The sequence below is a fragment of the Salmo salar genome, chromosome 28 (assembly GCF_965601325.2).
Source record: "Salmo salar chromosome 28, fSalSal1, whole genome shotgun sequence".
Taxonomy (NCBI): domain Eukaryota; kingdom Metazoa; phylum Chordata; class Actinopteri; order Salmoniformes; family Salmonidae; genus Salmo; species Salmo salar.
In genome coordinates this window covers 3289991-3317869 of record NC_138318.1, presented here as the reverse complement: position 1 = coordinate 3317869, position 27879 = coordinate 3289991, and the positions used below count along the sequence as shown (strand labels likewise).

The 27879-nt window shown below is 41.0% G+C and overlaps 2 protein-coding genes across 4 annotated transcripts in view; one reads left to right on the top strand and one right to left on the bottom strand.

Moving 5' to 3' along the window:
• Positions 1 to 768: 768 nt before the first annotated feature.
• LOC106589274 (syntaxin-4) lies at positions 769 to 12865 on the bottom strand. Of its 2 annotated transcripts, XM_014179024.3 has the most exons (11): positions 12620 to 12865; positions 12159 to 12263; positions 11687 to 11786; positions 8806 to 8880; positions 8607 to 8677; positions 8390 to 8498; positions 8140 to 8213; positions 2641 to 2778; positions 2249 to 2359; positions 2072 to 2158; positions 769 to 1935 (listed from the first exon to the last, which is right to left on the bottom strand). In XM_014179024.3, the coding sequence occupies exons 1-10, from the start codon at positions 12647 to 12649 to the stop codon at positions 2081 to 2083; spliced, it is 891 nt and encodes a 296-aa protein (XP_014034499.1). In that variant the 5' UTR covers positions 12650 to 12865; the 3' UTR covers positions 769 to 1935; positions 2072 to 2080. The 2 variants fall into 2 exon arrangements, with proteins under 2 accessions (XP_014034499.1, XP_082826517.1); XM_082970391.1 differs by lacking the exons at positions 11687 to 11786; positions 12620 to 12865.
• Positions 12866 to 14331: 1466 nt separating this feature from the next.
• LOC106589273 (rho GTPase-activating protein 44-like) overlaps positions 14332 to 27879 on the top strand; it is a 144902-nt gene continuing 131354 nt past the window's right edge. For both annotated transcript variants that reach the window (XM_045710245.2, XM_014179021.3), the window contains exon 1: positions 14332 to 16311. In XM_045710245.2, the coding sequence (XP_045566201.1) occupies positions 16259 to 16311 (53 nt within the window). In that variant the 5' untranslated portion in view covers positions 14332 to 16258. The remainder of the gene's footprint in view (positions 16312 to 27879) is intronic.

Below are 27879 nucleotides of genomic sequence, written 5' to 3'. Positions count from 1 at the left end.
CATTAGGCCCTAATTTATGGATTTCACATCATGACTGTGCAGGGGTGCAGCTATGGGTGGGCCTCGGAGGGCAAAGGCGTACTCACTTGGCAGCCAGGCCCAGCCAATCAGAATGAGGTTTTTCCCCACAATGGAAAATTAGACAGAAGTACCCACACACGATTCTGCAGGTGAAGAAGCCGGATGTGGAGGTCCTGGGCGGGTCTGCGGTTGAGGCCAGTTGGACGTACTGCCAAATTATCTAAAACAACTGAGGCAGTTTAGGGTAGGGAAATGAACTTCGAATTATCTGGTGGACATTCCTGCAGTTAGCATGCCAATTGCACACTCCCTCAACTTGAGACATCATGTTGTGACAAAACTGTACATTTTATTGGCCCCAGCACAAGGTGCACCTTTAATGATCACGCTGTTTAATTAGCTTCTTGATATGCCCACCTGTCAGGTGGATGAATTATCTTGGCAAAGGAGGGATGTAAACAAATTGTGCACAATTTGAGAGGCTTTTGGTGCTTATGGAAAATTTCTGGGATTTTTCAATTTCAGCACATGGGACTAACACTTTATATGTTGCGTTTATATTTTTGTTCAGTGTACCATAAATCTTTGCCTGTCAGGGATTTGCTTATGTAGCCATGTCTTTAGTACATCAATCTGATGGCTATTGAGAACATATACAGTACTGGAAAATGTTACAATTTAAATGTGTGCGTTGTTTCCCTCCGGGAATATGCAGCCGTAGCAGGAAAAAAAGGCACGGAGACAAACCATGCTTTGCAAACTTTAATCTGTGCAACAGTTAAACCCATTTAATTTTTTAAAATTTAAATTGCTGAAAGTTTGATACAAAATTCAACAGCCACATAATATACAGTAACAATGTACTTCACTGCTCTCCTCACTCATCCTGTTTCTCCCTTCGCCAAATACTGTACAAGTATTTAGCTCCTCTAGTCACTTCATAGGGAGGAGCTAGTCAGCACAGATAATTAAGGCTAGGGTAAAGTACCATGGCTGATCTCTTTACAGTTTGAAAACAAAATCTGAAAATGGTTAATGAGTTCTTGAAGCAGAAGAGCATTGAATAATTACAGCACAGATTCCATCCCTTCTTTAAAATAAGGTAGACAAAGCCCTTAGATGTCTGCAAACACAAGAAAATGTTAATTAGGAAAAAAGGCACCATAACTGTAAGGGTTCCTATTACTGTTGTGGCAAGACTAAACATAGCAGCTTCCACAATATTAAAATTATAAATAAATACTGAAGTGAATAGGACAACATGGAGGCAGTGGGCCATTCATTGCAGTGCTTAGACAACATTCTCCTAATGGGAGAGAAAGTTCAAGTGCCAATTCTTTATAAAAGATCTTCTCTATATACAAGGGTAACATGGAACCCATTTTAGACACCTTTCAAATGTGATAACTGCACGTCTTAATTACTCACCAAATAATACATTGGCGATATACAATTATATTATTCTAGATCTGCATTTAAAAACAAGAAGCCCTAAGCGCTTAAAATGTTTTCTTTCGCTTTGTCCTTATTCAAGAAGAATCACTTGAGCACTTAGGTTTTCCTGAGCAAATCTGATCAGCACCTTGTCAGTGTCGGTTCTAATATTGCATTCTTCCTTGGGGGACACGTAGGGGTCCAACAAGTTGAGTAAGTAACGAGTTGTCCACACATTTTCATTTAGGGTGCCATTGAAGAAAAGGGCACCACAGAGAGAGCCAAAACAAACTTCAGCATTGCCTTTTGCTGAAAGTGGGGCAGTAAACGTATGAGCATGAGAGACGATGGCTGTTTGTGTATGTGTGCCTCCCGGTCTGTGCCAGGGTATAGATAGTTAAGAGGTCAGTGATATCAATAACACAGGACTTCTCTTCTTTTCAAGGTCCCAGGGCAGAAGTGGGTTAGAGGAAGATGACACTGCAAGGAAGAATTTCAAAAAAGTACAAAATAAGTTGATTGAATACATTGACCTAATCAATAAAAAGTTCATAGTTTTGTATTTGCAGTAAATTAATGTTGAAATATGGCCATTTTTGCTAACTACAGAACTCACATCAGAATCTCAGGAGAAGCTGATAGCCAATGAGATGGCTAAAATGAGGAGGAGAATGGCACAGCATAACGCAATCCATATCATCTTCTGTAGAGGAAGAGAGCGATAGAAAGGTAGTATCAATGTTCATTAGCTAACCTGTCCAATAATTGTCACAACCTTAAAATGAATTCCTACCTTGCGTGCTTGGTTTTGATAGGTGGCAGCTTTCGCAGTGTCTGCCACTGCCTTTTCCACATAGTTAGTTGAATTGATGATGTTGGCTTCAATGCGGTTGACCATCTCCGCCTGCATAACAGAACAACAGTTTGTCAATTCAGCAAACACTTCACTAAAGGTATTTTGCCAACCAACTTTCTCAGTAACAAGTCTCCAAAGCCCATTTCTCCTTTCTCCCCAAAGTGTGTGCACTTGTACTGGTGTGGGAAATAGAATTTGAAAAATGGATTCTGCCCATGCTTGCACCAATCCAAAGCTTGTACATCTTTGACAGGGAGTTAACAAGTGCACACTTGGGTAAGAAAGGTAATAGGGCTCCAGTTTGTCCTCCTGGGGTGTGACAGTCTTACCTGAGCCTCCACCTCCATGGCCAGGTACTGGAACATGTCATGCAGGTCCCTAATGCTCCTTTCCAGTTTAAGGATCTCATCATGCCGGGACTCAATCTCATTCAGCGCCTGCTTAGTGGCTTTAGCGTCGATCAGGATCTACAGGAGGGAGAGAGTAAATGTTACAATCTGGTTCTGAAGAGCCTGACAAAATGTCTGAGAAATGATATGACGTGTCTATTTAACTGCTCATAAAACTTAACACATCTAGTCAAGAGAACATCAACTACGCTTCAACTGAAACAGCTATAGTCACACTCTTCTAAAGCAGGGGTGGCCAAAGGGTTCCATCTATGGGGTTCTCTTTCACAACTATGGTTACTATACAGATTTCTAAGAATGTCCCCAGACACAGGCATTGCAATGAGTGCGTACCAAATCCAAACCTGTAGTCCAATGCAAGCAAACAAGAGTGTCTTAAAAACAAATGTCAATTTTACTCCAGGAGCATGTAGTGCCTTCAGAAAGTATTCAACCCCCTTGACTTTTTCCACATTGTGTTGGTACGAAGTCGGATTGATCGGTCATTTTTTTTGTCAAAGATTTACCCAAAACTCTGTTCAAAGTGGAAGAAAAATGTATTTAAAAAAAGTAATGAAACAATAATATATATTGAGTAGATGAGTATTCAACCCCTGAGACAATACATGTGAGAATCACCTTTGGCAGCAATTACAGCTGTGAGTCTTTTTGGGTTAGTCTCTAAAAGCTTTGCACACCTGGAACGTACAATATTAGCCTTTTTTTTTAACGCTCTGTCAAGTTGGTTGTTGATCATTGCTAAACAGCCATTTAAGTCTTGCCATATATTTTCAAGCCAATTTAAGTCAAAACTTTAACTAGGCCACTCAGGAACATTCAATGCAGTCTTGGTAAGCAACTCGAGTCCAGTGTATGAATAGTTGGCCTTCTGTTTTAGGTTATTGTCCTGCTGAAAGGTGAATTTGTCTCCCAGTCTCCGTTGGAAAGTAGACAACCAGATTGTCCATAGGATTTTGCCTGTGCTTAGCTCTATTCATTTTATTTTTATCCTGAAAAACAGTCCTTATCGATGACAATTACACCTCTAACATCATGCAGCCACCACCATGCATGAAAATATGAAGAGTGATAGACCGTGTTGTGTTGGATTTGCCCCTAGCAAAAAAATTGTTTCTTTGCCACATTTTTTGCAATATTACTTTAGTTCTTTATTGCAAACAGAATGAATGTTTTTGAATATTTGTATTCTGTACACGATTCCTTCTTTTCACTGTCATTTAGCTTAATATTGTAGAGTAACTACAATGTTGTTGATCCATCCTCAGTTTTCTCCTAAAATAAAATCACCGTTGGCCTCATGGTGAAGCGGTTTCCTTCCTCTCTAGCAACTAAGTAAGGAAGTATGCCTGTATATTTGTAGTGTCTGGGTGTATTGATACACTATTAGTGATGTGCAGTTCGCTAACGATTCGTTCTTTTTGAACGACTCTTCACTGACTCGAGTCATGATTCGTTTTTCTGAGTGATTTGTTCATTTTAGTTGGATGTTTGACCTAACTTACTATTGCTGGCCGCAACGAGTCCAACAGCAGGATTAATACACGCTCCTCCGGCTCAGCAGCTCCAGAGACATGCGCCAACCACCAACTGTCTGTCATAAGCACGCAGGGAAATACTTCCCTACCAAGCAAAAGAGCAGTAACTACACATTTGGTCAAGAATGAGTTAGACATTTTTGATACATTAAATACATGATTTATCATGTGGACAAATATCCTGCCTCCACTGTGTTGAGAAAATGGGGCTCATGTCTGCAGTAACTGGAAAAAGTGGCAGTGAAACCTGGGATAAAAAGCAGTAACTGGAAAAAGTGGCAGTGAAACCTGGGATAAAAAGCAGTTACTGCCTTTTGCCTTGGGTTCACTGAGCTTTGGGCTGCAGCTTCTATGGTTTACCTTGGTATTATTGATTGTTTTTTGTTGATACAAGTATCAAACTATATGAAACGGACAGCAGCATACAAATAAATCTATGAACAAGTGTGTGCAATAAAAACAAGAAAAACTATGGAAACCAGTGTATTCCAGTGGGTATACCAAGCAAGAAGGTCAGTGTAAATAAAAATTTCCTCATGTTAAGACAACAGATAACCACATCTCTAGTGATCTGACTACAACTCATTTGGCTGAACAATTAAACTATAAAGCCATTTTTGAGTTCCACTCCATGAGCAGTTACTGCTCTTTTGCTTGTGTTGGATTCTAACTTGAAATATTCTTATTCATGTTACAATATTATAACTGAGTGTATGGAAATCTACTGAGTGAGAAAGGGTAGTGCAGAAAGATTACATTCTGTCAGAACATGTTATTGTTAAATCTCATGTATCCCATAGAGAGAAGGGCAACGGTCTGGTTTCAGTCACAGATAAAGTAGGACAGCCGTGAGTTAGGGAGGAGTGAAGAATTCTGGACGAGGTCAGGTCAGATGAAGTGAGAACGAACAATCGTCACTTGAGTTCCTGCCGAGCAACAAAAATGTATTGGCTGTCTAAATGTGCAAGGAAGAGACTCAGCCTAGAAGGAGGGTATAAATATACAGTACCAGTCAAAAATTTGGACACAGCTACTCATTCAAAGGTTTTTCTTTATTTTTTACTATTTTCTACATTGTAGAATAATAGTGAAGACATCAAAACTATTAAATAACACATATGGAATCATGTAGTAACCAAAAAAAGTGTTAAACAAATGAAAATATATTTTAGATTCTTAGCCACCCTTTGCCTTAATGCCAAGAGTGTGCAAAGCTGTCATCCTCTCAACCAGCTTCATGAGGTAGTCACCTGGAATGCATTTCAATTAACAGGTGTGTCTTGTTCACTTGTGGAATTTCTTTCCTTCTTAATGCGTTTGAGCGAATCAGTTGTGTTGTGATAAGGTAGGGGTGGTATACAGAAGAAATCCCTATTTGGTAAAAGACCCGGTCCATATTACAGCAAGAACAGCTCAAATAAGCAAAGAGAAATGACAGTCCATCAGTACTTTAAGACCTGAAAGTCAGTCAATCTGGAAAATTAAGAACTTTTAAATGTTTCTTCAAGTGCAGTCGCAAAAACCACCAAGCGCTATGATGAAACTGGTTCTCATGAGGACTGCCACAGGAAAGGAAGACCCAGAGTTACATCTGCTGCAGAGGATAAGTTCATTAGAGTTACCAGCCTCAGAAATCGCAGCCCAAATAAATGCTTCACGAAGTAACAGACACATCTCAACTTTTCAGAGGACACTGCGTGAAATCAGGCTTTCATGGTTGAATTGCTGCAAAGAAACCACTACTAAAAAGACACCAATAAGAAGAAAAGACTTGCTTGGGCCAAGAAACACGAGCAATGGACATCAGACCGGTGGAAAAATGTCCTTTTGAGATTTTTGGTTCCAACTGCCGTGTCTTTGTGAGACGCAGAGTAGATGAACAGATGATCTCTGCATGTGTGGTTCTCACCATGAAGGAGGTGGTGTGATGGTGCTTTGCTGGTGACACTATCTGATTTATTTAGAATTCAAGGCACACTTAACCAGCATGGCTATCACAGCATTCTGCAGCAATACACCCTCCCATCCGTTTTGCGCTTAGTGGGACTATCATTTGTTTTTCAACAGGACAATGACCCAAAACACACCTCCAGGCTGTGTAAGGCTATTTGACCAAAGAGAGTGCTGGAGTGCTGCATCAGATGAGCTGGCCTCCACCATCACCCGACCTCAACCCAATTGAGATGGTTTGGGATGAGTTGGACCGCAGAGTGAAGGAAAAGCAGCCAACAAGTGCTCAGCATATGGGAACTCCTTCAAGAATGTTGGAAAAGCATTCCTCATGAAGCTAGTTGAGAGAATGCCAAGAGTGTGCAAAGCTGTCATCAAATATATTTTAATTCATTTAACACTTTTTTGGTTACTACATGATTCCATGTGTTATTTTATAGTTTTGATGTCTTCACCATTATTATGCAATGTAGAAAATAGTAAAAATAAAGAAAAACCCTTGAATGAGTAGGTGTGTCCAAACTTTTGACTGGCACTGTATGTGCTTGTGTAAACATGTCTTTGTCTTTTCAGCTGTTTGACCCAGTGGATGAATAAACTTGGTTTGGGCTTTGACTAGTTGTCCATTAGTTTGTCAGGACCTAACACTTGGTAGGGCAGAATAGATCATGAGCATAGAGAAGAAAAATACATGTTTAGAACTGATCACATGGTGTAAGAATGGTTGCAATTAATTGATTATTGAATATTACGATGGACACAGCTTTGTAGAACCAAAACATACATAGCCTTTGCTCAACAAACTCAACCTCCAGAATAAATAGTTTGGGGGGGGGGCTGCAGTTTGCGAACGACATTGTGCTCATCACCATCACGGACGGAGGTCAAGCAATGCATTCTGCCAAGAGTCGTTCACAATCTTGTCCGATTACGGCCACAACTAGACCTCGTTACAAATGTATCAATGCATCTTATTTGTATGCCTAGCAATCAAACAAATGTAGGCTACATTGTTTAAAGCACACGTTTACAAGTCTGTCACAAATGACAGCTCCAATAAGCTCCCCATGATGAACGAGAGGGTTGTACTCTTTCGAGTTTTCAGTTCCCTTGTTTGCCAGTAAGGGTTTCTGCATGCGCTGGGCATTACTGACTCAAATGAACATAATCAGTCTAAAAGATTTGTTCTTCTGACTGAACGAGTTGAAAAAATCTGAGTCGGTAAAAACAGCCAAACTTCTCATCACTATCCAAAGCGTAATTAATAATAATAGTAATAGTAATTCTCAAAGGGTTATTCAGTGTCTGGTTTTTCCATTTTTACCCATCTACCAGTAGGTGGCCTTTGTGGGGCAATCTGTGCTTGAAATTCACTACTTGGCTGAGTGACCTTACAGATAATTGTATGTGTAGGGTACAGAGATGGGCAAGTCATTCAAAAGTCCATGCAACTTATTATGTGATTTGTTAAGCACATTTTCACTTGAACTTATTTAGGCTTGCCATAACAAAGGGGCTGAAAACTTATTGACTTAAGACGTTTCAGTTAAAAATGTATTCATTTGTAAACATTTCTAATAACAAAATTCCACTGGCATTATGGGGAATTGTGTGTATATCAGTGATACAAAATCTCAATTTAATACATTTTAAATTCAAGCTGTAACGTGGAAAAACACAATGGGGGTTGAATACTTTCTGAAGGCACTGTATATGCATTTGTCTTTGTCCCAAACCTAACACTAAAGAGCTTAACTAGACAATGCCATCTGTTTTTTTGTCATTCTGCTATATCAGAAAAACTCAGAGCCTGAAAAGTCATAGTTAACAGAAAATTACCCAACAAAAAGAGGAAAAGAATAATGTTGTGGGATTGCCAACAGTTGGTTTCATCATGAATCATGGTTACTTTAAGTCAGTCAGTCATACTCACATTCTGTGTGAAAACATCAGTCAGTCCACTTTCAAGCATACCGTCCAACTCCTCATCTGTAACATTGGTGCCCGCTGGAGGGATAGAACAAAAGTTGCTGCTTTTGGGTACATTTCATTTTCACATGAAATCACCTATGTAGATTAACTTCTACATTGTAGTCTTGAATTCAAAAGATAAAAATCTATGGTGTTGAAATCACTTTCTGATCAGCAGTATGATAACAGTCACAGATGACATTCAGACTTACTGATTCTGAGCTGCCTCTGTATCCTCTCCACGTTGCGATCTCTGTAAGAAGCCTGGATGATGTTACAGTGGCCCATCAACTCCACAAACTCTCGAGACAAGACACCATACTAGAGAAAGAGAGGGGAGGCAGAGAGATGGAAGAAGTGTTAAATTAATGTCAGCCTACTGTATATTGGATTACAATCAAGACTTTATTAATTATATAGAAGCCTCACTTGTGCTCTCTGCATCCTTAGGTTTATGGGAACGTATTTCCCATCATCATCTCCTTTTTTGGGTTCAATGGCTGTAAAAATAAATAAATAACAAAATCGGTTGGATATTTCTGTATTCAGGTATATCCACTGCGGGCACTGAATCACCTGTGATCATTAGTCAATAGCTAACCATATCATTTCAGCTTAGAATACTCACTGTTCAGTTTCTTCTGGATCTGCATTGCCATTGTTTTGATCTCTTCCCGAAGGGTTTGGAGTTCCCTTTTCATACCTGAACCACAAAGAAACGTTACGACCTCACCTTTTATTTACTGTCAACTGCCAGAGTAACAAATCCCTCAGCCTGTAGGGAATAATGGTACCTAATAGTATGCTTAGCACCAACTGCTTTATCACCAAAAAGGAAAAATGCCCTTCAAACCGAGAAACCTTTTAGTACAATGTGTCCCTTCTGACAAGACATGGAGGTTCAGTGATCAATTTGGCGACAGCTCACATTACATAACGGTATTTCCATGTTAAAAGCTCCATGAGCAATAGCATGTGAAGCTCATAGCGGCACATCAAATTTGGTGTAAAATGAAAGCTAAGAGTCTATATTTCTGAGAAGTTAATGCATTTCTACATATTTCAACCATTTTCCCCATCCTAAAAATGAATAAGCAAAGGCTTTGATTTCTGGTCAAACAGATGGAAAAGGGGTCTTAGAAAACATCTAGCAGAAAAAGTCTTAGAAGGTATTAGAAATACATCAAAGCACAATAATGTTGAAGTCCCCTACCAACTAATATCAACATTTAGTTTTGCTAAATGATCTGCCTTCTGTAGGTTTAAGAAATATTGCCTAGTGTCTTGTCTTTCTGTTACCAAAAAACCCATCGATCTTTGATATATTTTCTAATTAAAGTTTTTAAAAAAGGTACACCTACCAATTAGTTATAAGCAGTAATACATGAGGCCATGTGTTATGACATTTTTTTAATCGGGAGGCAAAGCCACTCAAGTGTATTTCTGCTGTTATACAACAGTTTACCAGCATGAAAAAACAAGATTCTTTCCCAAACCATACATTTTCCAACAAAACGTGATGTTACATTCACTAACACTGCTTGTAAAGTGCAATTAGCGGCATTCTCTGGTCGTTAGTACGATTCGTATTGACTGCCATGTGACGCAAATCTACACAAGGGCTGGTTGATAGATCCAGAACTTTGGAGGTTGCTATGGCAAAAAAAATGGTTGCTATGGAGGCTCTTACCGTTGCTAGCTAGCCAACACAGCTAACACAATCACTTCAGGCTGAGGCTGGAAAGACTGCAAACTAGCCGCGTTTCCTTTTACTTGTTCATTTATTGACATTTCTTTGTGTATCCATACAAATGATGCTGAATCATGATATCGACTGGCTGAGAAAATATGCCTGTCTGTATTGCAACAATGTTGCAAATTACAGAGATAATGTCTAGATGCTTGGGAAAACAATGGGAATTTCAAACCACCCGTTCATTAAAATGTTTTAACTGATAAGAATTTGGTTTATGGTTTATTAAGTTATTAAAAACGTGTCATTCTGTTACCAAATCGACCAAGAAAATCTGTAAACAATGACTGCAACTGAATTGGCTACAATGAGAATTCCTAGTATTTTATTTAACTAGGCAAGTCAGTTACGAAGAAATTCTTATTTTACAATGACGGCCTACCCTGGACAAACCCTCCCTAACCTGGATGACGCTGGGCCAATTGTGCGCCACCCTATGGGACTCCCGATCACGGCCGGTTGTGATACAGCCCGGGATCGAACCAGGGTCTGTAGTGACATCTAGCGCTGAGATGCTGTGCTTTAGATCGCTGCACCATTCGGTAGGGTTGTTCCATGTCATTTCTGCAAGCCATGACACCCACCATCTCAGATTGTTCTGATATCATTTCTGTAGTTAGAAAACCGATAAGATTAGCATTCCTGCAACAATATTTTATTGTAATATAATTTGAACTCTGAAAAATTAAGCTAATTGATTGCACCCAAATTGGCTATTTTAATTGATAGGATTCATATAATATTAAATAAATATAGTAGTACCTAACATCTGATTTGGACCAAACTTTTTTCTAAAAGTAGCTAGGTTTCTATCCAATAAGCGGCAGATTGTCATGCAAATATTCTAAAATCAGCATAAATAAAATATGCGCATTTCCACCAAACTGACTTGTTGCGGATACAAATCTGTATGTGATGACATAGCGCACACAAAATGTACATTTTCACTTAAGTTTTCATGTACCGAATAAAAATCAAAAGTTCAATGTGTTCCCATCACATTTTCAATTCTACCGATAGTTTTGTCACAAAAAGCAAATGTGCCTACTCTGGTCTTGTCGCGTGCGCTCTAGCCAGCTCGTAGATACAGCGCGGGTAGGTTAGTCTACATGATGAGATTATTTTTGACAAAACGTCAGTCAAGCATCAAATCACCATGTCACCAGAATAAGACCCTCGATATTTATTGGAAAAGAGCATCAAGCTGCACTTTCACCACTCTGAATTTCATCATTTATTTCACCTGTAGCCTAATAAATTGCATGCTTTCCCAAGTCACAGTGGGTGGACCATGCACCATATCATCACGTGACTCCAATTTTACTTCAATAGGATGTTTATTATATCAATATTTGCGCAAAAAAAGGAGTTTCTGCCATTTCTCGCATAATTAATTTTACCAACACAAAAATATCTATTTGTCGAACACTTATAAAATTGTACCGAAACTTCCTGTTTCCATCACAGCTCTACCTGTTACCAAACTTTATATCTGCACAGTTTTTCGAGTAAATGTGTTCTTGTTAAATTCCCAGTGGAAATTGTTCAAAGTAGTCCTTGTGCATTGAGTTGTATGGTTTGTTTAACTTTGCAATCAATTGTTTTTTGTTTGGAGTCTCAGTGTCATTTTGTTACCATGGAAATGCAATATTCTATGCATATCATATAAGAACTCCTACATACATTACCACCATGCCATATATTTACATACAGCATATTAGCACTAATGTCAGTGTGTTAGTGTTGATCTACTGACCGTCCTCTGGCAGTGCCACACCCAACACTGTCTTCTGTTTGTTCTCAAGGTCAGAGACCACCTTTTTAAGCATCTCCATTACCCCTCGAATCTCTAGGACCTTATGAGAAGGGATAAACAGGCTGGTAAATGTAATAGAAGCTAAACTGTGAAATAGTTTTTTTGGGGGGCACTAAAGAAAAGACCAGGAGACAAATTCCGCATCATCCTGTGTGTCACTGACGAGATGAATGTGTTCGCATAACATGTACATTGGGCATACAGAAATGCTACTGATTTTGACTTGACATTATTTCAGCCAGATCACATTAGTATGATAGTTTATGTTGGCACAACAAACTGTTCCTGTGCTTGGCATCCACAAGCCAAGATAAAAATACTGCAGAGTAGCATAACATTGAAACTGACATCAAGTCACAATAAAAATGCAAACAGATGTCTCAACTCTTGAATTATTTTTGCATGATTTCACCTTCTTGAAAAAAGCATCATTCTCCTTCTCTTCCTTCACTGTAGAAATCCCCGGTTTGACCATAAGGGCCCTGCCCTCTTCCTCCTCGTCTGACGCCTCTGCGGTCTGGTGTGTGAGGAAGAGAGAATAGGGAAAGAACGGACACAATCATCACGTCATTAACAGGTAAATCCAACATGCAACCCATATTGAGTGCGGCATTGAACTTTCAATACACTTTTAGCCACTGGCCCATCCTTGGTTCTAGACTATCTTAACTATGCTAACTAGATATCCTAGGTTTACAAAAAACTAGCTAGGTTCGCCAATTATAAAGCAATGTAGCTAGCACTAATAGCTACCAGATAAAGAATACATTAAATACCCTATGAAATAGCTACAAATTCTGCATGCATAAGCGTCTATATTCATTGATATTGGTTAGTATAAGTTAGCTAGCCTGTTTTTCTTTTTAAACTCACATTGCCAAGTTCCTTAGTTCGGTCCCGCATTTCCTCTCAGTCCAAATGCAATGTATTAACGAAGATACTATTACGATATCCTGTATCAAGGTAAATATTTGTTTAATCAAATGAGCAATAAAACATAAAAAAAAGTTTGTGTCATTCAACAAGTACACTCTGGTAAACTGCTACCACAGATATAAAACATCTTTGCTACTACTTCCTCTTCAGCTAGTATTTCAGAGAAAAACAGTCCACATTAGGACACACGCCACCTATCGTACTGTAGTTTAATATAGGTAATTGATGGCGCATGCGCGGGCCTTTTTAAACTATCAAACAAGCCACTGCGTAATGTTGCCCTCTGCTGCAAACATGGTCATATTTATAATTCATTTCCGCTTAATGTTAATTGTTGTACCCCACAACAAAATCTGAAAGTCCATTACCAACTGTTTGTAAAATGACTAACATGCAGCCCAAAATCAATTTCAGATACTTCAATCTTTCAAAATGGCTTCACCTGGAATCTGTCCTTCGGAACACATCCCAGACTTTACAGCAAGTGAAATGCCTTTGTGCTAAACTGTATTTGTTTGAGCCTGGTAAATCTATGAAGAGGCCTCCAGATGCACAAACGGAGGGGATCGGAAGTTGTACGCGCTATAAAAGCTCTGAGCCTAGCAGAAGTGAAAACAACCCAATCGTTTTTCAACGCAAGGATAGATACAAGACACTGTGATCATCCAAGTCAAATCAAATGTCATTTGTCACATGCGCTGAACACAACCTTACCGTGTAAAAAAGTGAGCTAAATAAACTAAAAGTAAAATAGCAGCACAATAAAATAACAGTAAGGAGGCTATATACAGTTGAAGTCGGAAGTTTACATACACTTAGGTTGGAGTCATTAAAACTCGTTTTTTTAACCACTCCTCAAATTTCTTGTGAACAAACTATAGTTTTGCCAAGTCGGTTAGGACATCTACTTTGTGCATGACACAAGTAATTTTTCCAACAATTGTTTACAGACAGATTATTTCACTTATAATTCACTGTATCACAATTCCAGTTGGTCAGAAGCTTACATACACTAAGTTGACTGTACCTTTAAACAGCTTGGGAAATTCCAGAAAATGATGTCATGGCTTTAGAAGCTTCTGATAGGCTAATTGACATCATTTGAGTCAATTGGCAGGGTACCTGTAGATGTATTTCAAGGCCTACTTTCAAACTCAGTGCCTGTTTGCTTGACATCATGGGAAAATCAAAAGAAATCAGCCAAGACCTCAGAACAAAAATTGTAGACTTCCACAAGTCTGGTTTATCCTGAAGGTACCACGTTCATCTGTACAAACAATAGTACGCAAGTATAAACACCATGGGACCACGCAGCCGTCATACCGCTCAGGAAGGAGACGCGTTCTGTCTCCTAGAGATGAACGTACTTTGGTGCGAAAAGTGCAAATCAATCCCAGAACAACAGCAAAGGACCTTGTGAAGATACTGGAGGAAACGGGTACAAAAATATCAATATCCACAGTAAAAGAGTCCTATATCAACATAACCTAAAAGGCCACTCCACAAGGAAGAAGCCACTGCTCAAAAACCGCCATAAAAAAAGCCAGACTACGGCTTGCAACTGCACACGGGGACAAAGATCGTGCTTTTTGGAGAAATGTCCTCTGGTCTGATGAAACAAAAATAGAACTGTTTGGCCATAATGACCATCATTATGTTTAGAGGAAAAAGGGGGATGCTTGCAAGCTGAAGAACACCATCCCAACCGTGAAGCACGGGGGTGGCAGCATCATGTTGTGGGGTTGCATTTCTGCAGGAGGGACTGGTGCACTTCACAAAATAGATGGCATCATGAGGTAGGAAAATTTATGTGGATATATTGAAGCAACATCTCAAGACATCAGTCAGGAAGTTAAAGCTCGGTGGCAAAATGGTCTTCCAAATGGACAATGACCCCAAGCATACTTCCAAAGTTGTGGCAAAATGGCTTAAGGACAACAAAGTCAAAGTATTGGGGCGGCCATCACAAAGCCCTGACCTCAAGCCTATAGAAAATGTATGGGCAGAATTGAAAAAGTGTGTGCGAGCAAGGAGTCCTACAAACCTGACTCAGTTACACCAGCTCTGTCAGGAGGAAGGGGCCAAAATGCACCCAACTTATAGTGGAAGGCTACATGAAACGTTTGACCCAAGTTAAACAATTTAAAGGCAATGATACCAAATACTAATTGAGTGTATGTAAACTTCTGACCCACTGGGTATGTGATGAAAGAAATAAAAGCTGAAATAAATAATTCTCTCCACTATTATTCTGACATTTCACATTCTTAAAATAAAGTGGTGATCCTAACTGACCTAAGACATGGAATTTTTACTAGGATTAAATGTCAGGAATTGTGAAACTGAGTTTAAATGTTGGAAGACCCATCAGATCAGATTAAATCAAAACCAACAAGATTTCTAGGGTAAGAAAACACAACATCCCTTGTATCGGTATGATATTCTCATTAATTTAATAAATAAATTATGTGTTGTTTGACAAGTCACAGTATTATCACTTTAAACGCATGTTCTCAGTGTAGTAATGTTTTGCATTACAATGCATATACTTGGGAAGTTCCCAGATATGGTAGTCTAATAATAAATAACTGCATAGCACCCAAAGTAATTTTTGTCTTCGATGACAGCATATTCCTTCGGATATTTTTCCTTGAGAACAGAAAGTGTATGTGTTGCTGTAAAAAGCTATCACTGACTTTTGCAGCCAATGCTAAGCACTAATTATGCCAATTCAATGAGTAAACAATCTGTGTGGTACTTTGCTTTAATAGCCACAAGATGATGCTGTTTTCCTTAGTAAACCACAGAATACTTTTTTTCTGCAGTATAACTAGTTTAGGTAGGCCATCTGACTGCTTTATTGTACTATCAGCAAACCAAATTGTTCAACATAAGGACATTTTAGGGACATGTGCCAGGGTCTGTGTGTGACTGACCAGGTATCAAACCAGGTTCCTCAGACATTATCTGACATGCTGTATTAGATGCATATTTCACCTAATATTGTAAGTAGATTAAAAGTCTATACTGAAATGGAAAAAGTACATTTTGGTACTTGGGGTCTGCAAGTAGACCTTGGCCCATACGAACAGTGAATGCACACTCAATTCTTGTTTTTCAATGTAACCTACCTATAGAGCAATGGAATTGGTTTGAAACTGAACAAGGGTGTTAGCTCGATCTTTTGTCAGGTTGAAAAAAAAGTGTATTCACCTTGTTTTAAACACTGTATCATGTAGAATTCATGATGGTCTCTTTGTAGGTTCAACGTTTGGTCGGTGAAACTACATTCCCCATACTGCGCTAGTGCGCAGCGTCGTGTCGTGAGCTGTCACTCTGCCCGGAGAAATTGGTCCAGCATCTCTGAGCAGTGGACTGCGTGACAGGGACCATAAAATTAGTTGAAATTGTCTCCCCTATTACTCTTTATTTGCGATGCGTTCCTTATGGCTATGATAAAAACGGATTGTTAAAAGGAATCTTACGTCTTGTAATTCTCGTTGGAGAACCGGACTGTTTGTCAATGAGATATGTGGAGTCGCTCTATCCATCGGTGTTAACGCAGAAAAATAGAAGATGAAGAAGCAATTCAATAGAATGCGACAGCTCGCCAACCAAACAGTGGGCAGGTAAGGGCACATTTATTAAGAGACCCATTTAGTTGTGCAATCTTGGACGTATTTCGATGAGGCAGAAAAGGCTGCCTTTATATGCTCCATCCGACTTCTCGGTCGAAAATGATTGAATCTTACGTGAAGTTTGCATTTTCATATTGCAGATGACATCTGTATGCACCACTGATGGTTTTATAAGTTTTCTTTATAAGGCCTAAATTGATATAACGGTGGTCGCGCAGTTGACCATGGTTCGCGCGCACAATCGGGGAGTGTGCGAATATGACACGACGCGAATGCGAGGCATTCTCTGCTTGGGTACTATTCCAAACTGATGTTGGACACCTGGACATCGCAAAAGCAAATTATTCAATGCTTTACTGTAATGGAATAGCATAATGCATACCGTATGCAATTTAAAGGTAAAGTCCAAACAAAATCTCATGTAGCCTATTCGCTAATCAAAGGAAGAGTCATTGATGTTGAAACTATGTTGTACCACAATTTCTGGGTATTAACCGCATTTATTCACCACATTCAAGAGTGCAATCCAACAATAGAAAATACATGTACAAATTGCATAGCATTTGAAAACATAAGGCTCACTGTAGAATGTAGACACAGGTTGCATGCCATTTGCCTGTTCTGTCTACTATGTCTTGAAGGAAGGCCTGCAATATCAGATAGTCTGAACTGGTGTTTTCTCCTAATTTGAATATTTATGGGGGCAAGAATGTGCCCCCTATTCAGTGAAATGAAATCCAAGATCTGTGTGTCTCTGTTACTATGGCAACAGCAGTGCCAAGAGCACTAGTGGTTTTTATGTCTCTGGGGTAGTGGTATTAGTGAGGCCAAATTGGGTTGTGACAGACAGAGATACAGTAAGAGAGAATGGGACCCACCCATACCTTATAAGGTAACTACACTAACCAAAAATATAAACATAACATGTAAGGTGTAGGTCCCATGTTTCATGATCTGAAATTAAAGATGCCAGAAATTTTACATGCACACAAAAAGCTTATTTCTCTTATATTTTGTGCACAAATTTGTTTACATCCCTGTTAGTGAGCATTTCTCCTTTGCCAAGATAATCCATCCACTTGACAGGTGTGGCATATCAAGAAGCTGATTAAACAGCATAATCATTACACAGGTGCACTTTGCGCCAGGGCTAATAAAAGGCCACTCTAAAATGTGCAGTTTTACATTTTACATTTTAGTCATTTAGCAGACGCTCTTATCCAGAGCGACTTACAGTAGTGAATGCATACATTTCATTTCATGCATTTATTTATTTATTTATTTATTTTTTTTTTCAAACCCACAACCCTGGCGTTGCACACACCATGCTGGCGTTGCAAACACCATGCTCTACCAACTGAGCCACAGGGATGACAGTTTTGTCACACAACACAATGCCACAGATGTTTCAAGTTTTGAGGGAGCGTGCAATTTGCATGCTGACTGCAGGAATGTCCACCAAAGCTCTTATCAGAAAGTTGAATGGTCATTTCTATACCATAAACCGCCTCCACCGTTGTTTTAGAGAATTTGGCAGTACATCCAACCGGCCTCACAACCGCAAACCATGTGTATAGCGTTGTGTGGGCTAGCGGTTTGCTGATGTCAACGTTGTGAACAGAGTGTCCCATGTTGGCGGTGGGATTAGGGTATTGGCAGGCATAAGCTACCGTCAATGAACACAATTGCATTTTATCGATGGCAATTTGAATGCTCAGAAATACCGAGACGAGATCAGGAGGCCCATTTCGTGCCATTCATCCGCCGACCATTACCTCATGTTTCAGCATGATAATGCACGGCCCCATGTTGCAAGGATCTGTACACAATTCCTGGAAGCTGAAAATGTCCCAGTTCTTCCATGGCCTGCATACCCACCAGACATGCCATCCATTGAGCATGTTTGAGATGCTCTGGATCGACGTGTATGACAGCGTGTTCCAGTTCCCGCCAATATCTAGCAACTTCGCACAGCCATTGAAGAGAAGTGGGACAACTATCCACAGGCCAAAATCAACAGCCTGGTCAACTCTATGAGAAGGAGATGTGTCACGCTGCATGAGGCACCAGATACTGACTGGTTTTCTGATCCATGCCCCTACCTTCTTTTTTTAAGGTATCTGTGATCAACAGATGTGAAATCCATCCAGTCATGTGAAATCCATAGATTAGGGCCTAATGAATTTATTTCAATTGACGGATTTCATTATATGAACTATATGAAACTCAGTAAAAATTTTGAAATTGTTGCATGTTGTGTTTTATATTTTTGTTTAGTATAAAAGTCAAAGTCATATCAACATTGTGTCTTTGTCGCATGACTGAAGAGCTTTTCTCTGTCACTGATGCATAACCCAATGCACAATCAATGTTGTGTTTGTTTCGACTCGACTCATTATTCTTCAGGTATTGGCAAACAGGACCTCCTAGTCAGATCAAACACAAAGACAATGATGTATGCACCACAACCAGATGAACTCGTTTTCGTTCTCAGGTTAATGACTTCCGTATTGTCAGTGTTGACTCTGATACAGCCCCGCGGTGGTATAAGTATGTTACAACCACTTTGTTTTTCTTGCCTGAGTCTGAGACATTGTTAACGGATGACGCTGGCACACCTACAGGATATTCTATGTCATAACATCCTTATAGCAGAGCCTGCTGACTTGCTCTTTAAGGCTTCGCTGAGTCAGTTAGTCAGACACTGATACAGATGCTGATCAATGCAAAAGGTATAACCTCTCAACAGAGTGGACTTGGCAGGCAGAGGTAATAGGAAACTGTGATGGAAGCAGTTTAAGGGAAAAGGGGATACCTAGTCAGTTGCACAACTGAATGCATTCAACCCGAAATGCATCTTCTGTGCGGGGGGGCTGGCTTGATCAACATCATCGGCACCCGGGGAGCAGTTGTTGTCACGCCCTGATCTGCTTCACCTGTCTTTGTGCTTGTCTCCACCCCCTCCAGGTGTCGCCCATCTTCCCCATTATCCCCTGGGTACTAATACCTGTGTTTTCTGTCTGTCTGTGCGAGTTAGTTTTGTTCATTCAAACCTACCAACGGTTTACCTTGATATAGTCCCTGTTTTCTAGTTTCCCGGTTCTGACCTTGCGTGCCTGCCCTGACCCTGCGCTTGCCTGCTGTCCTGTACCTTTGCCTCTGCTATGGATTACCGACCTCTGCCTGACCTGACCTGAGCCCGCCTGCTGTTCTGGTGCCTTTCACCCCCTCTGGATTATTGACCCCTGCCTGCCTTGACCTATCGTTTGCCTGCCCCTGCTTAATGAATAAACATTTGTTTCTTCAACACTGTCTGCACTTGGGTTATACCTTAAAACGTGATAGTTGTTGGGGGTTAACTGTCTTGCTCAAGGGCAGAACAGCAGATTTTTCCACCTTGCCGGCTATAGGATTTGAACCTTTGGTTACTGGTCCAACCTGCATAACTGCTAGACTACCTGGTTGTAAGTCAGTACTGGAATTAAGGAGGAGTCTTAGACCATATTCTCCAACCACTATCATCCGGGCATTTAGAAAGGATGAGTCACTATTAAAAAGCCTTGGGAGGATTCCTTTGTGACCATTGAATGCAATCTGGAGCTACAGTACCAGTCAAAAGTTTGGACACACCTAGTCATTCAAGGGTTTTTGTTTATTTTTACTATTTTCTACATTGTAGAATAATAGTGAAGACATCAAAACGATTAAATAACACATATGGAATCATGTAGTAACCAACGAATATATTATATTTTAGATCCTTCAAAGTAGCCACCCTTTGCCTTGATGACAGCTTTGCACACTCTTGGCATTCTCTTAACCAGCTTCACCTGGAATGCTTTTCCAACAGTCTTGAAGGAGTTCCCACATATGCTGAGCACTTGTTGGCTGCGTTTCCTTCACTTTGCAGTCCAACTCATCCCAAACCATCTCAATTGGGTTGAGGTCGGGTGATTGTGGAGGCCAGGTCATCTGATGCAGCACTCCATCACTCTCCTTCTTGGTCAAGTAGCCCTTACACAGCCTGGAGGTGTGTTTTGGGACATTGTCCTGTTGAAAAACAAATGTTAGTGCCACTAAGCACAAACCAGATGGGATGGCGTATCGCAGCAGAATGCTGTGGTAGCCATGCTGGTTAAGTGGCCTTTAATTCTAAATAAATGACAGACAGTGTCACCAGCAAAGCACCCCCACACCATCACACCTCCTCCATGCTTTGCGGTGGGAACCACACATGCAGAGATCATCTGTTCACCTACTCTGCGTCTCACAAAGACACGGCGGTTGGAACAAAAAATCTCAAATTTGGACTCCAGACCAAAGGACAGATTTCCACCGGTCTAATGTACATTGCTCGTGTTTCTTGGCCCAAGCAAGTCTCTTCTTCTTATTGGTGTCCTTTAGTAGTGGTTTATTTTCAGCAATTCGACCATGAAGGCCTGATTCACGCAGTCTCCTCTGAACAGTTGATGTTTAGATGTGTCTGTTACTTGAACTCTGAAGCATTTATTTGGGCTGCAATTTCTGCAGCAGAGGTAACTCTGGGTTTTCCTTTCCCGTGGCGGTCCGCATGAGAGCCAGTTTCATCATAGCTCTTGATGGTTTTTACGACTGCACTTGAAGAAACTTTCAAAGTTATTGAAATTTTCCAGATTGACTGACCTTCATGTCTTAAAGTAATGATGGACTGTCATTTCTCTTTGCTTATTTGAGCTGTTCTTGCCATAATATCGACTTGGTCTTTGACCAAATAGGGCTATCTTCTGTATACCACCCCTACCTTGTCACAACACAACTGATTGGCTCAAACGCATTAAGAAGGAAAGGAATTCCACAAATTCACTTTTAACAAGGCACACCTGTTAATTCAAGTGTTGCGATCTCATTTAGTATCTCATTTAGTAACTTTGTAAGAGAGTCAAAGCGTGCATGTACCTCTGCCCTGTGGGTGCGGCCAGGCGTGGTGTGTTTAAATCACCACACTCTTAGCGACAGCATCAACATGTTGTCCCATCCAGCTGTGTGTGTGCGCGTGTGTCTCCATGCATGCACAAGTGTGCGTGTGTACCTGTCTACTTTGAGAGCTGAAGCTGATGCATGGAGCACTAGCCCACTGAGGCGTAACACCCCGCTAATGAGTTCTAACCTGTATCCTAAGAAGCAGAACTGTAGGGGCAATTAGTCATATTTAGAGGGTGGAGGCACCAGCAGGGCTCCTGACTGCTGGACATCCATGTAAATGGGGATGTCTCTATGACCTTGGCAGCTGCCTGGCTTACACTGGCTCACTCAGTAAGCTATGGGAAGAAGATGCATTACCGCAAAGGCTTTCTCAATGATATGTTGTACTATTTTAGCGTGGTCCTGTGTAACAGTGTTGTATACAAATGTGTGTCTGTGTGAAAATGTGTGACTGTCTGGGCTGTGGTGAGGGAGGCAACAGGCGAGTCACAAAGACAACTGCTTTAATTCCTCTGGCTGTTTGTTTTTTTTATCTTCTCATTCGCCGTTTTTGTGTTGATTGGACTTTCTGTGAGAGGTCAGGTCTTGATTGGGGGAAACTTATGTTAGAGGGAAGTGGCGGCATCTCTTTAAGAAAGGATGTTTTCATTTCAAAAACGTGAAAAATAAATGTGCGTTTTGGAACTTTCGGCCATGCTGCTGGGTCAGCAGCGGAAGTGAAAGAATGTGGGCACTGATAAATCAGCAAAAGGAAATGGGGGAAACTGTTATGTTATCCCCATTCCCTGTTTTCCAGGAAATGAGGATGTCAGAAAATGGGTTCCTAATCCTCAGCAACAGTGAGAAATTGTATTTTTTTTCTCACTTTATGATTTGTTTCGACTATCAGACCCAAGGGGCATTATTTGCCTTCATACATTGCATTTCTGGCCTTACCATTACTGACTGACTGTCATTCTGCCCTGTTATGGCTGATGATTGAAGACATTGGCGTAAATTGCATGTTATTCTCAGGGAAAAAGCAGGCACGCCACTAATGTCTTCATTATTTTGGGGTATCCATCTCGTGGAATGATGTATAACCGTGCCTGGAACCATTATTTGATTGATGAACGGGTTTGTTCAATGACAAACAACAAACTATACTTCTTTGGACCTTGGCTGTGGAGGTTCGAGTGCCATACTGGGGATGGTAAACCCTGTTCAAGGCCTTGTGTGAGGATAGGTGACATTGCATACCCTGAGGTAGCAGGCAGTACCAGTGTCCCACAAGACAGGGAAGAGAATGGTGGGACATGGCTGCCAAACATTGCATGTGGAATCCCCAGGATCCCTGAAGTCTCATTGAAGACAGATCCAGAGTTTCTCCCTCGAGCTGCTGTACTTACAGTAAGCAAGGAGTCACCAACCCGTTGATCGCGGTCGACAAGTCAATCTTGGAAGCATTCAAAGTCGATCGCGAGGAGTTTTCAGAATCAGAGAAAAAAAATCATGAACGTCTAAATGTTTTAATGTATTTATTATTATTTATAAATGTCATTTCAAATGAAATGCGCCATGTTTGAGCCCTGTGTGTAGTGAGGGGCGGGAGAGGGGTATATCTGGCCAATCAAATACAGTTTCTAGGTTTAACGTCTGACAAATTATGTCGCTGACTCCTTAACTAGCTCAGGCACTTGTTGTAACGCTCACGAGCTATCAAGCTAACGATACGCAATCTAACGAAACGATGGCGGAGGAGGCACAACGGAAAAAGCAAAAAACGTATCATTTTCATGTAGAATGGGAACACGATTTTCTGTTCACCGTAGTTAAGGACAAAAGGATTTGCCTGATTTGTCACCCGGCTGTAGCGTTCGCAAAAAGGGGGGCCTACTTTGGATCAACATATCTCTGTGAGATGGCCTTTTCACAGATGAAAATAATAAAGTCACAGAACAGGTCTTGCCTAACTAATAGACATCTTACAGACAGTGTTAGACTTGCTGTGTCAAACTATGAGCCAGACTACAGAGCACTTTGCTGATAGTGTGCAATCACAGCCATCACATTGAATGTATGTGTGTGGGGAGGTGATCTCATCCACAGTCATCAGGGGGAGTGAGTGTTGCCAGTTTGAAATGTGTTGTAGGCTGTATTGTTTACAAAAGGATGTGATCTGTGTTGTATGCTGTTTAAAAAGGGAAACTGAGACAGTACTGTACATGATTGGCTTAGGCCTGTAATTGACTGATTATTGAGGTAAAGAATGGTGGTAGGGCTGTGATTTGTGTGAAAATATTTTTGAACAATTGAATGATGTGACTGTTGTCGTCATATTTTGAATGCTAGTTGCACTTACTTGAGTATTGTCATTTTGAAGTGTCTTGAAGTATGATGTTTAAAAAGGGAAAGTGAAAATATACATGATTGGCCTAGGCCTGTAATTGACTGATTATTGAGGTTATATATGAATGGTGAATGAGTAATAGACCTGTGGAAATATTGAAAAATGTAATATGACTGTTATAAAATGTTGAATGATAGTTGCACTTCTGATTACTTACTTCTTATTTGTGTAATTAAATGAATACTTTGCTTGTGACTGACAGGTAACAAAATAAAGAATGTCAAAGTGGATCTACATTGTGGCCTTGTTTTGTCATCATTATTTGCAAGTTGTAGATCTTGGTTTACATTTGGACTTGGGATGTGATCTTTGGCTTGATAAGGTTGGTGACCACTGCAGTAAGCCTATGTGTCTGTGACAATGCTCTGTACATGTGCTATCTAACCAGTTAATGTCTCACCAGGGGCAACGATTGTGGTTCATCTCAGAGTTTGAGTGTTTTCTTAGCTTTTTTTCAGCGTTTCATCAATGCGGATACAAGGGCAGGCATGTGGCACTTGTCTGTGTCTGTCAGGGTATAGAATTCACCAGGGATTCTAAATCCACTCTGGGATTCACTGTCAATCCCTGACTTATTTTACCACTGCATGGATGTCCCCATGTGGCAAGCACTACTGTGTCCTTGTATACATATAAGAGGCATTGTTTTCTTGAGCCTGTCAACCCTCAATACCATTAACTTGGTCTTGGTTTGAAGACCACCGCCACCCAACTGCTGGGTCTTAATGAGAGTGTCTTTCTACATGTTTTCGGGTTAGGACAAATTACTCCATAAGGGGAGTACTCCATAAATTACGTTAATCTGTTTTTCCTCCTCCCTGACTGCTGGACCATTCAGTTAAAAGTTAATGAACCCCATTTGTCAAACATTGTACGAATACTCGACTTAATTCTACAGTGCAGTGAATGTATGGTCATTTTCAGGGCTTATGAATTGATAGCCCTTTTACTTGGAACGTAATCAGTATTCTGTAGTGTCTCCGATGCCTAATGCAATGACAAAATGTTGTTGTGCATGCCAAATTTAATCATTTAGGTATGACAGACTGGGTTTAAACCCGGGTTGTTTGCACACTATTGTGTTAACACTCTGAGCTAAAGCCTAAGCATTAGCAGGGGGTGGCTAATGTGAGTTCTGAGGTCAAACAAGATGCAGTGAGTGGTGTATTGCTACAGGGGGTTCCGTAGTAGACCAGTTAATGCGAGCTGACCGAGGTGACACTACCTTTTATAGTGTGAAGTGTTGCACCTCACCAGGGTGTTGAAAGGCGCTGTCATCATCACCTTCTTCACACACGATGAGTGTGTGTGTGTGTGTGTGTGTGTGTGTGTGTGTACATCCTCGTTAATCATGGCGATAGGGCAGTAATAATAGATTCCTATAAGCAATTAGAGACGGGCCCCATCTCTGGGCTCCACTGTAATTATGAGAAAATGAAAGGTGCATGTCGCGTTTATTTTTTTTCTGTGTAAATGTGTTTTTGTACAATTTTCGTTGGAAATTGTTGAAAGTTGTCCTTGTGCATAGAGTTTGTTAGCTTTGCGATCAATGGTTTTTGTTTGGCATACATTTGATGATACATTGTTTTAAGTCTCAGCGTCATTCTGTTACCATGGCATTGCCTCGCTCTCCATGTTCCTCTCTCTTCCTCATTCTCTCCATTTTTACATATCACTCTGACATCACTCTGTTTCCCCTGCAGTCGACCCTTTTTGTGGAACTTGATTACTTCACAGAAAACAGGCCACAGCCTTTCAGAGCTGTTACATGCATGCCGTGAAAGTGACAGAAATTCAGGAAGAGAAGATAGGGGGATGGTATTGCCTCTCGAGATATGGTTCAGAAATGTGCCTCTCAGAGAGATGAAATGATCTTGTTTTCTGTGCGCTCCACTGATCATGATCAAACAGGACTTGCAACTTACAAGTGGTCCATAATGAGATCCTGTAGTTAGGGTTAGCGCCATGAGTTGTTCTTGGTCAGGTCACATGGTCAGGGAAAACTCAGGGCCTTACCAGTACCTATACTACTGAAATGGCGTAGGGCAATTTTAGACGGTAGTCTCAGTCTAAAATCATCTGAAGACAGTTCGATTGTAAGGGCTTCTGAGTGTGTTCCTGTGGGACGTCATCAGCCCTGTTCTCTCTGTAACCTGTGGAGGCTCTCGGTCAGAGACGTTGCTGTCTGCAGCTGAGCGTTGCTGCAACCACTGTAGTGGGACGCTGGGAGACATGCAGGCACTGCTGAGGGATATGAGTCGGAGCCCCTTAGGACCATGCAGACGCCACACCCGACCGTTCTTTGCTCTTCCCGATGACAGCATCTTCTAAATCAGAGGATGGGAGGTGGACTGGAGGAAGCCAATGGTCTGGAACAGTGTGTTTCTCCTAGCTGTTTGGCCTGTGTTTATCAACAATGACAGACAGAAATGATAGCCTCAAAATGGCTGCCTTTTTTGTCATTTTGGCTCATACTTTGATTAGATGCCATGTTTTTCTCTGTGAAAGACCAAAGAAAGATAGAGCTTGTCATAATGATGCAGTAAATCCTCAAAGAGTGATCTGTCATAGGAGCTGGAAGAGGGTGGGGGCAGGGAGGGAAAGGAACCAATGATGTGGAGTAAGTCAGAGAGGTGGCCAATGGGCATTATAGCATGGTACATTCTATGACATCCTTCCATCACCAGGGCAACCCGGGTGATTTGAGTGAAGCTGAGCCAGGGATTCCTTACTCTGGCAGTGCCAGTGAGTGGCCTCACAACCCTCCACACCTTTCCTGCATGCCCGCCTCTCTCCCCTGCCAAACTCTGGGATTTCAACATTACAAAACAGGACTCGACAATTTTACTCGCAGTGTGCCTAGAAAAAGTAAGGATTATAGCTTTAATATCTCAAATATTTTTAATTGTGCTCTTAAATTTCATTGTACGGGCCTACATTTTTCAACTTAGGCGCACACTTGCTCCTTGTAAAATAAAAGGTCAGCATAGAGCCCTGCAAAAACTGATTGAAATCCCAACTTGCATGACTTTCTTTCTGGACACACTCTTAACTAAACATAAAACTTACTCTACACACAATGTCTTTTCGTACACGTTGACGAAATACTAATGTTTCAGAGTCAGAGGGTTTTACACTGCATTCAGAAAGTATTCAGACCCCTTGACTTTTTACACGTTTTGTTATGTTACAGCCTTATTCTAAAATGTATTAAATAGATTTTTTCCTGATCAATCTACACACAATACCCCATAATGACAAAGCAAAAACAGGTTTTTAGAAATTTGTGCACATTTATAAATTAAGCGACTTTCTCCCATTCTTCTCTGCAGATCCTCTCAAGCTCTGTCAGGTTGGATGGGGAGCGACACTGCACAGCTATTTTCAGGTCTCTCCAGAGATGTTCGATCAGGTTTAAGTCTGGGCTATTGTCCCGAAGCTACTCCTGCATTGTCTTGGATGTGTGCTTTGGGTCATTGTCCTGTTGGATGGTGAACCTTCGCCCCAGTCTGAGGTCCTGAGCCCTCTGGGGCAGGTTTTCATCAAGGATCTCTCTGTACTTTGCTCCGTTCATCTTTCCCTTGATCCTGACTAGTCCCCCAGTCCCTGCCTCTGAAAAACATCCCCACAGCATGAAGCTGCCATCACCATGCTTCACCGTAGGGATGGTATTGGTCAGGAGATGGTGGTGCCTGGTTTCCTCCAGACGTGACGCTCGGCATTCAGGCCAAAGAGTTCCATCTTGGTTTCGTCAGAATAGAGAACTCCAAAAAACCTGTGATGTGCCTATTACTGAGGTGTGGCTTCCATCTGGCCACTCTACCACAAAGGCCTGATTGGTGGAGTGCTGCAGAGATGGTTGTCCTTCTGGAAGGTTCTTCCATTTCCACAGAGGAACTCTGGAGCTCTGTCAGAGTGACCATCGAGTTCTTGGTCACCTCCCTGACGACCCTTCTCCCCTGATTTCTCAGCTTGGCCGAGCGGCCAGCTCTAGGAACAGTCTTGGTGGCTCCAAACTTCTTCCATTTAAGAATGATGGAGGCCACTATGTTCTTGGGGACCTTCAATGCTGCAGAAATGTTTTTATCCTTCCCCATATCTGTGCCTCGACACAATCCTGTCTTGGAGCTCTACAGACAATTCCTTCGTCCTCATGGCTTGGTTTTTGCTCTGACATGCACTGTCGACTGTGGGACCTTATATAGACA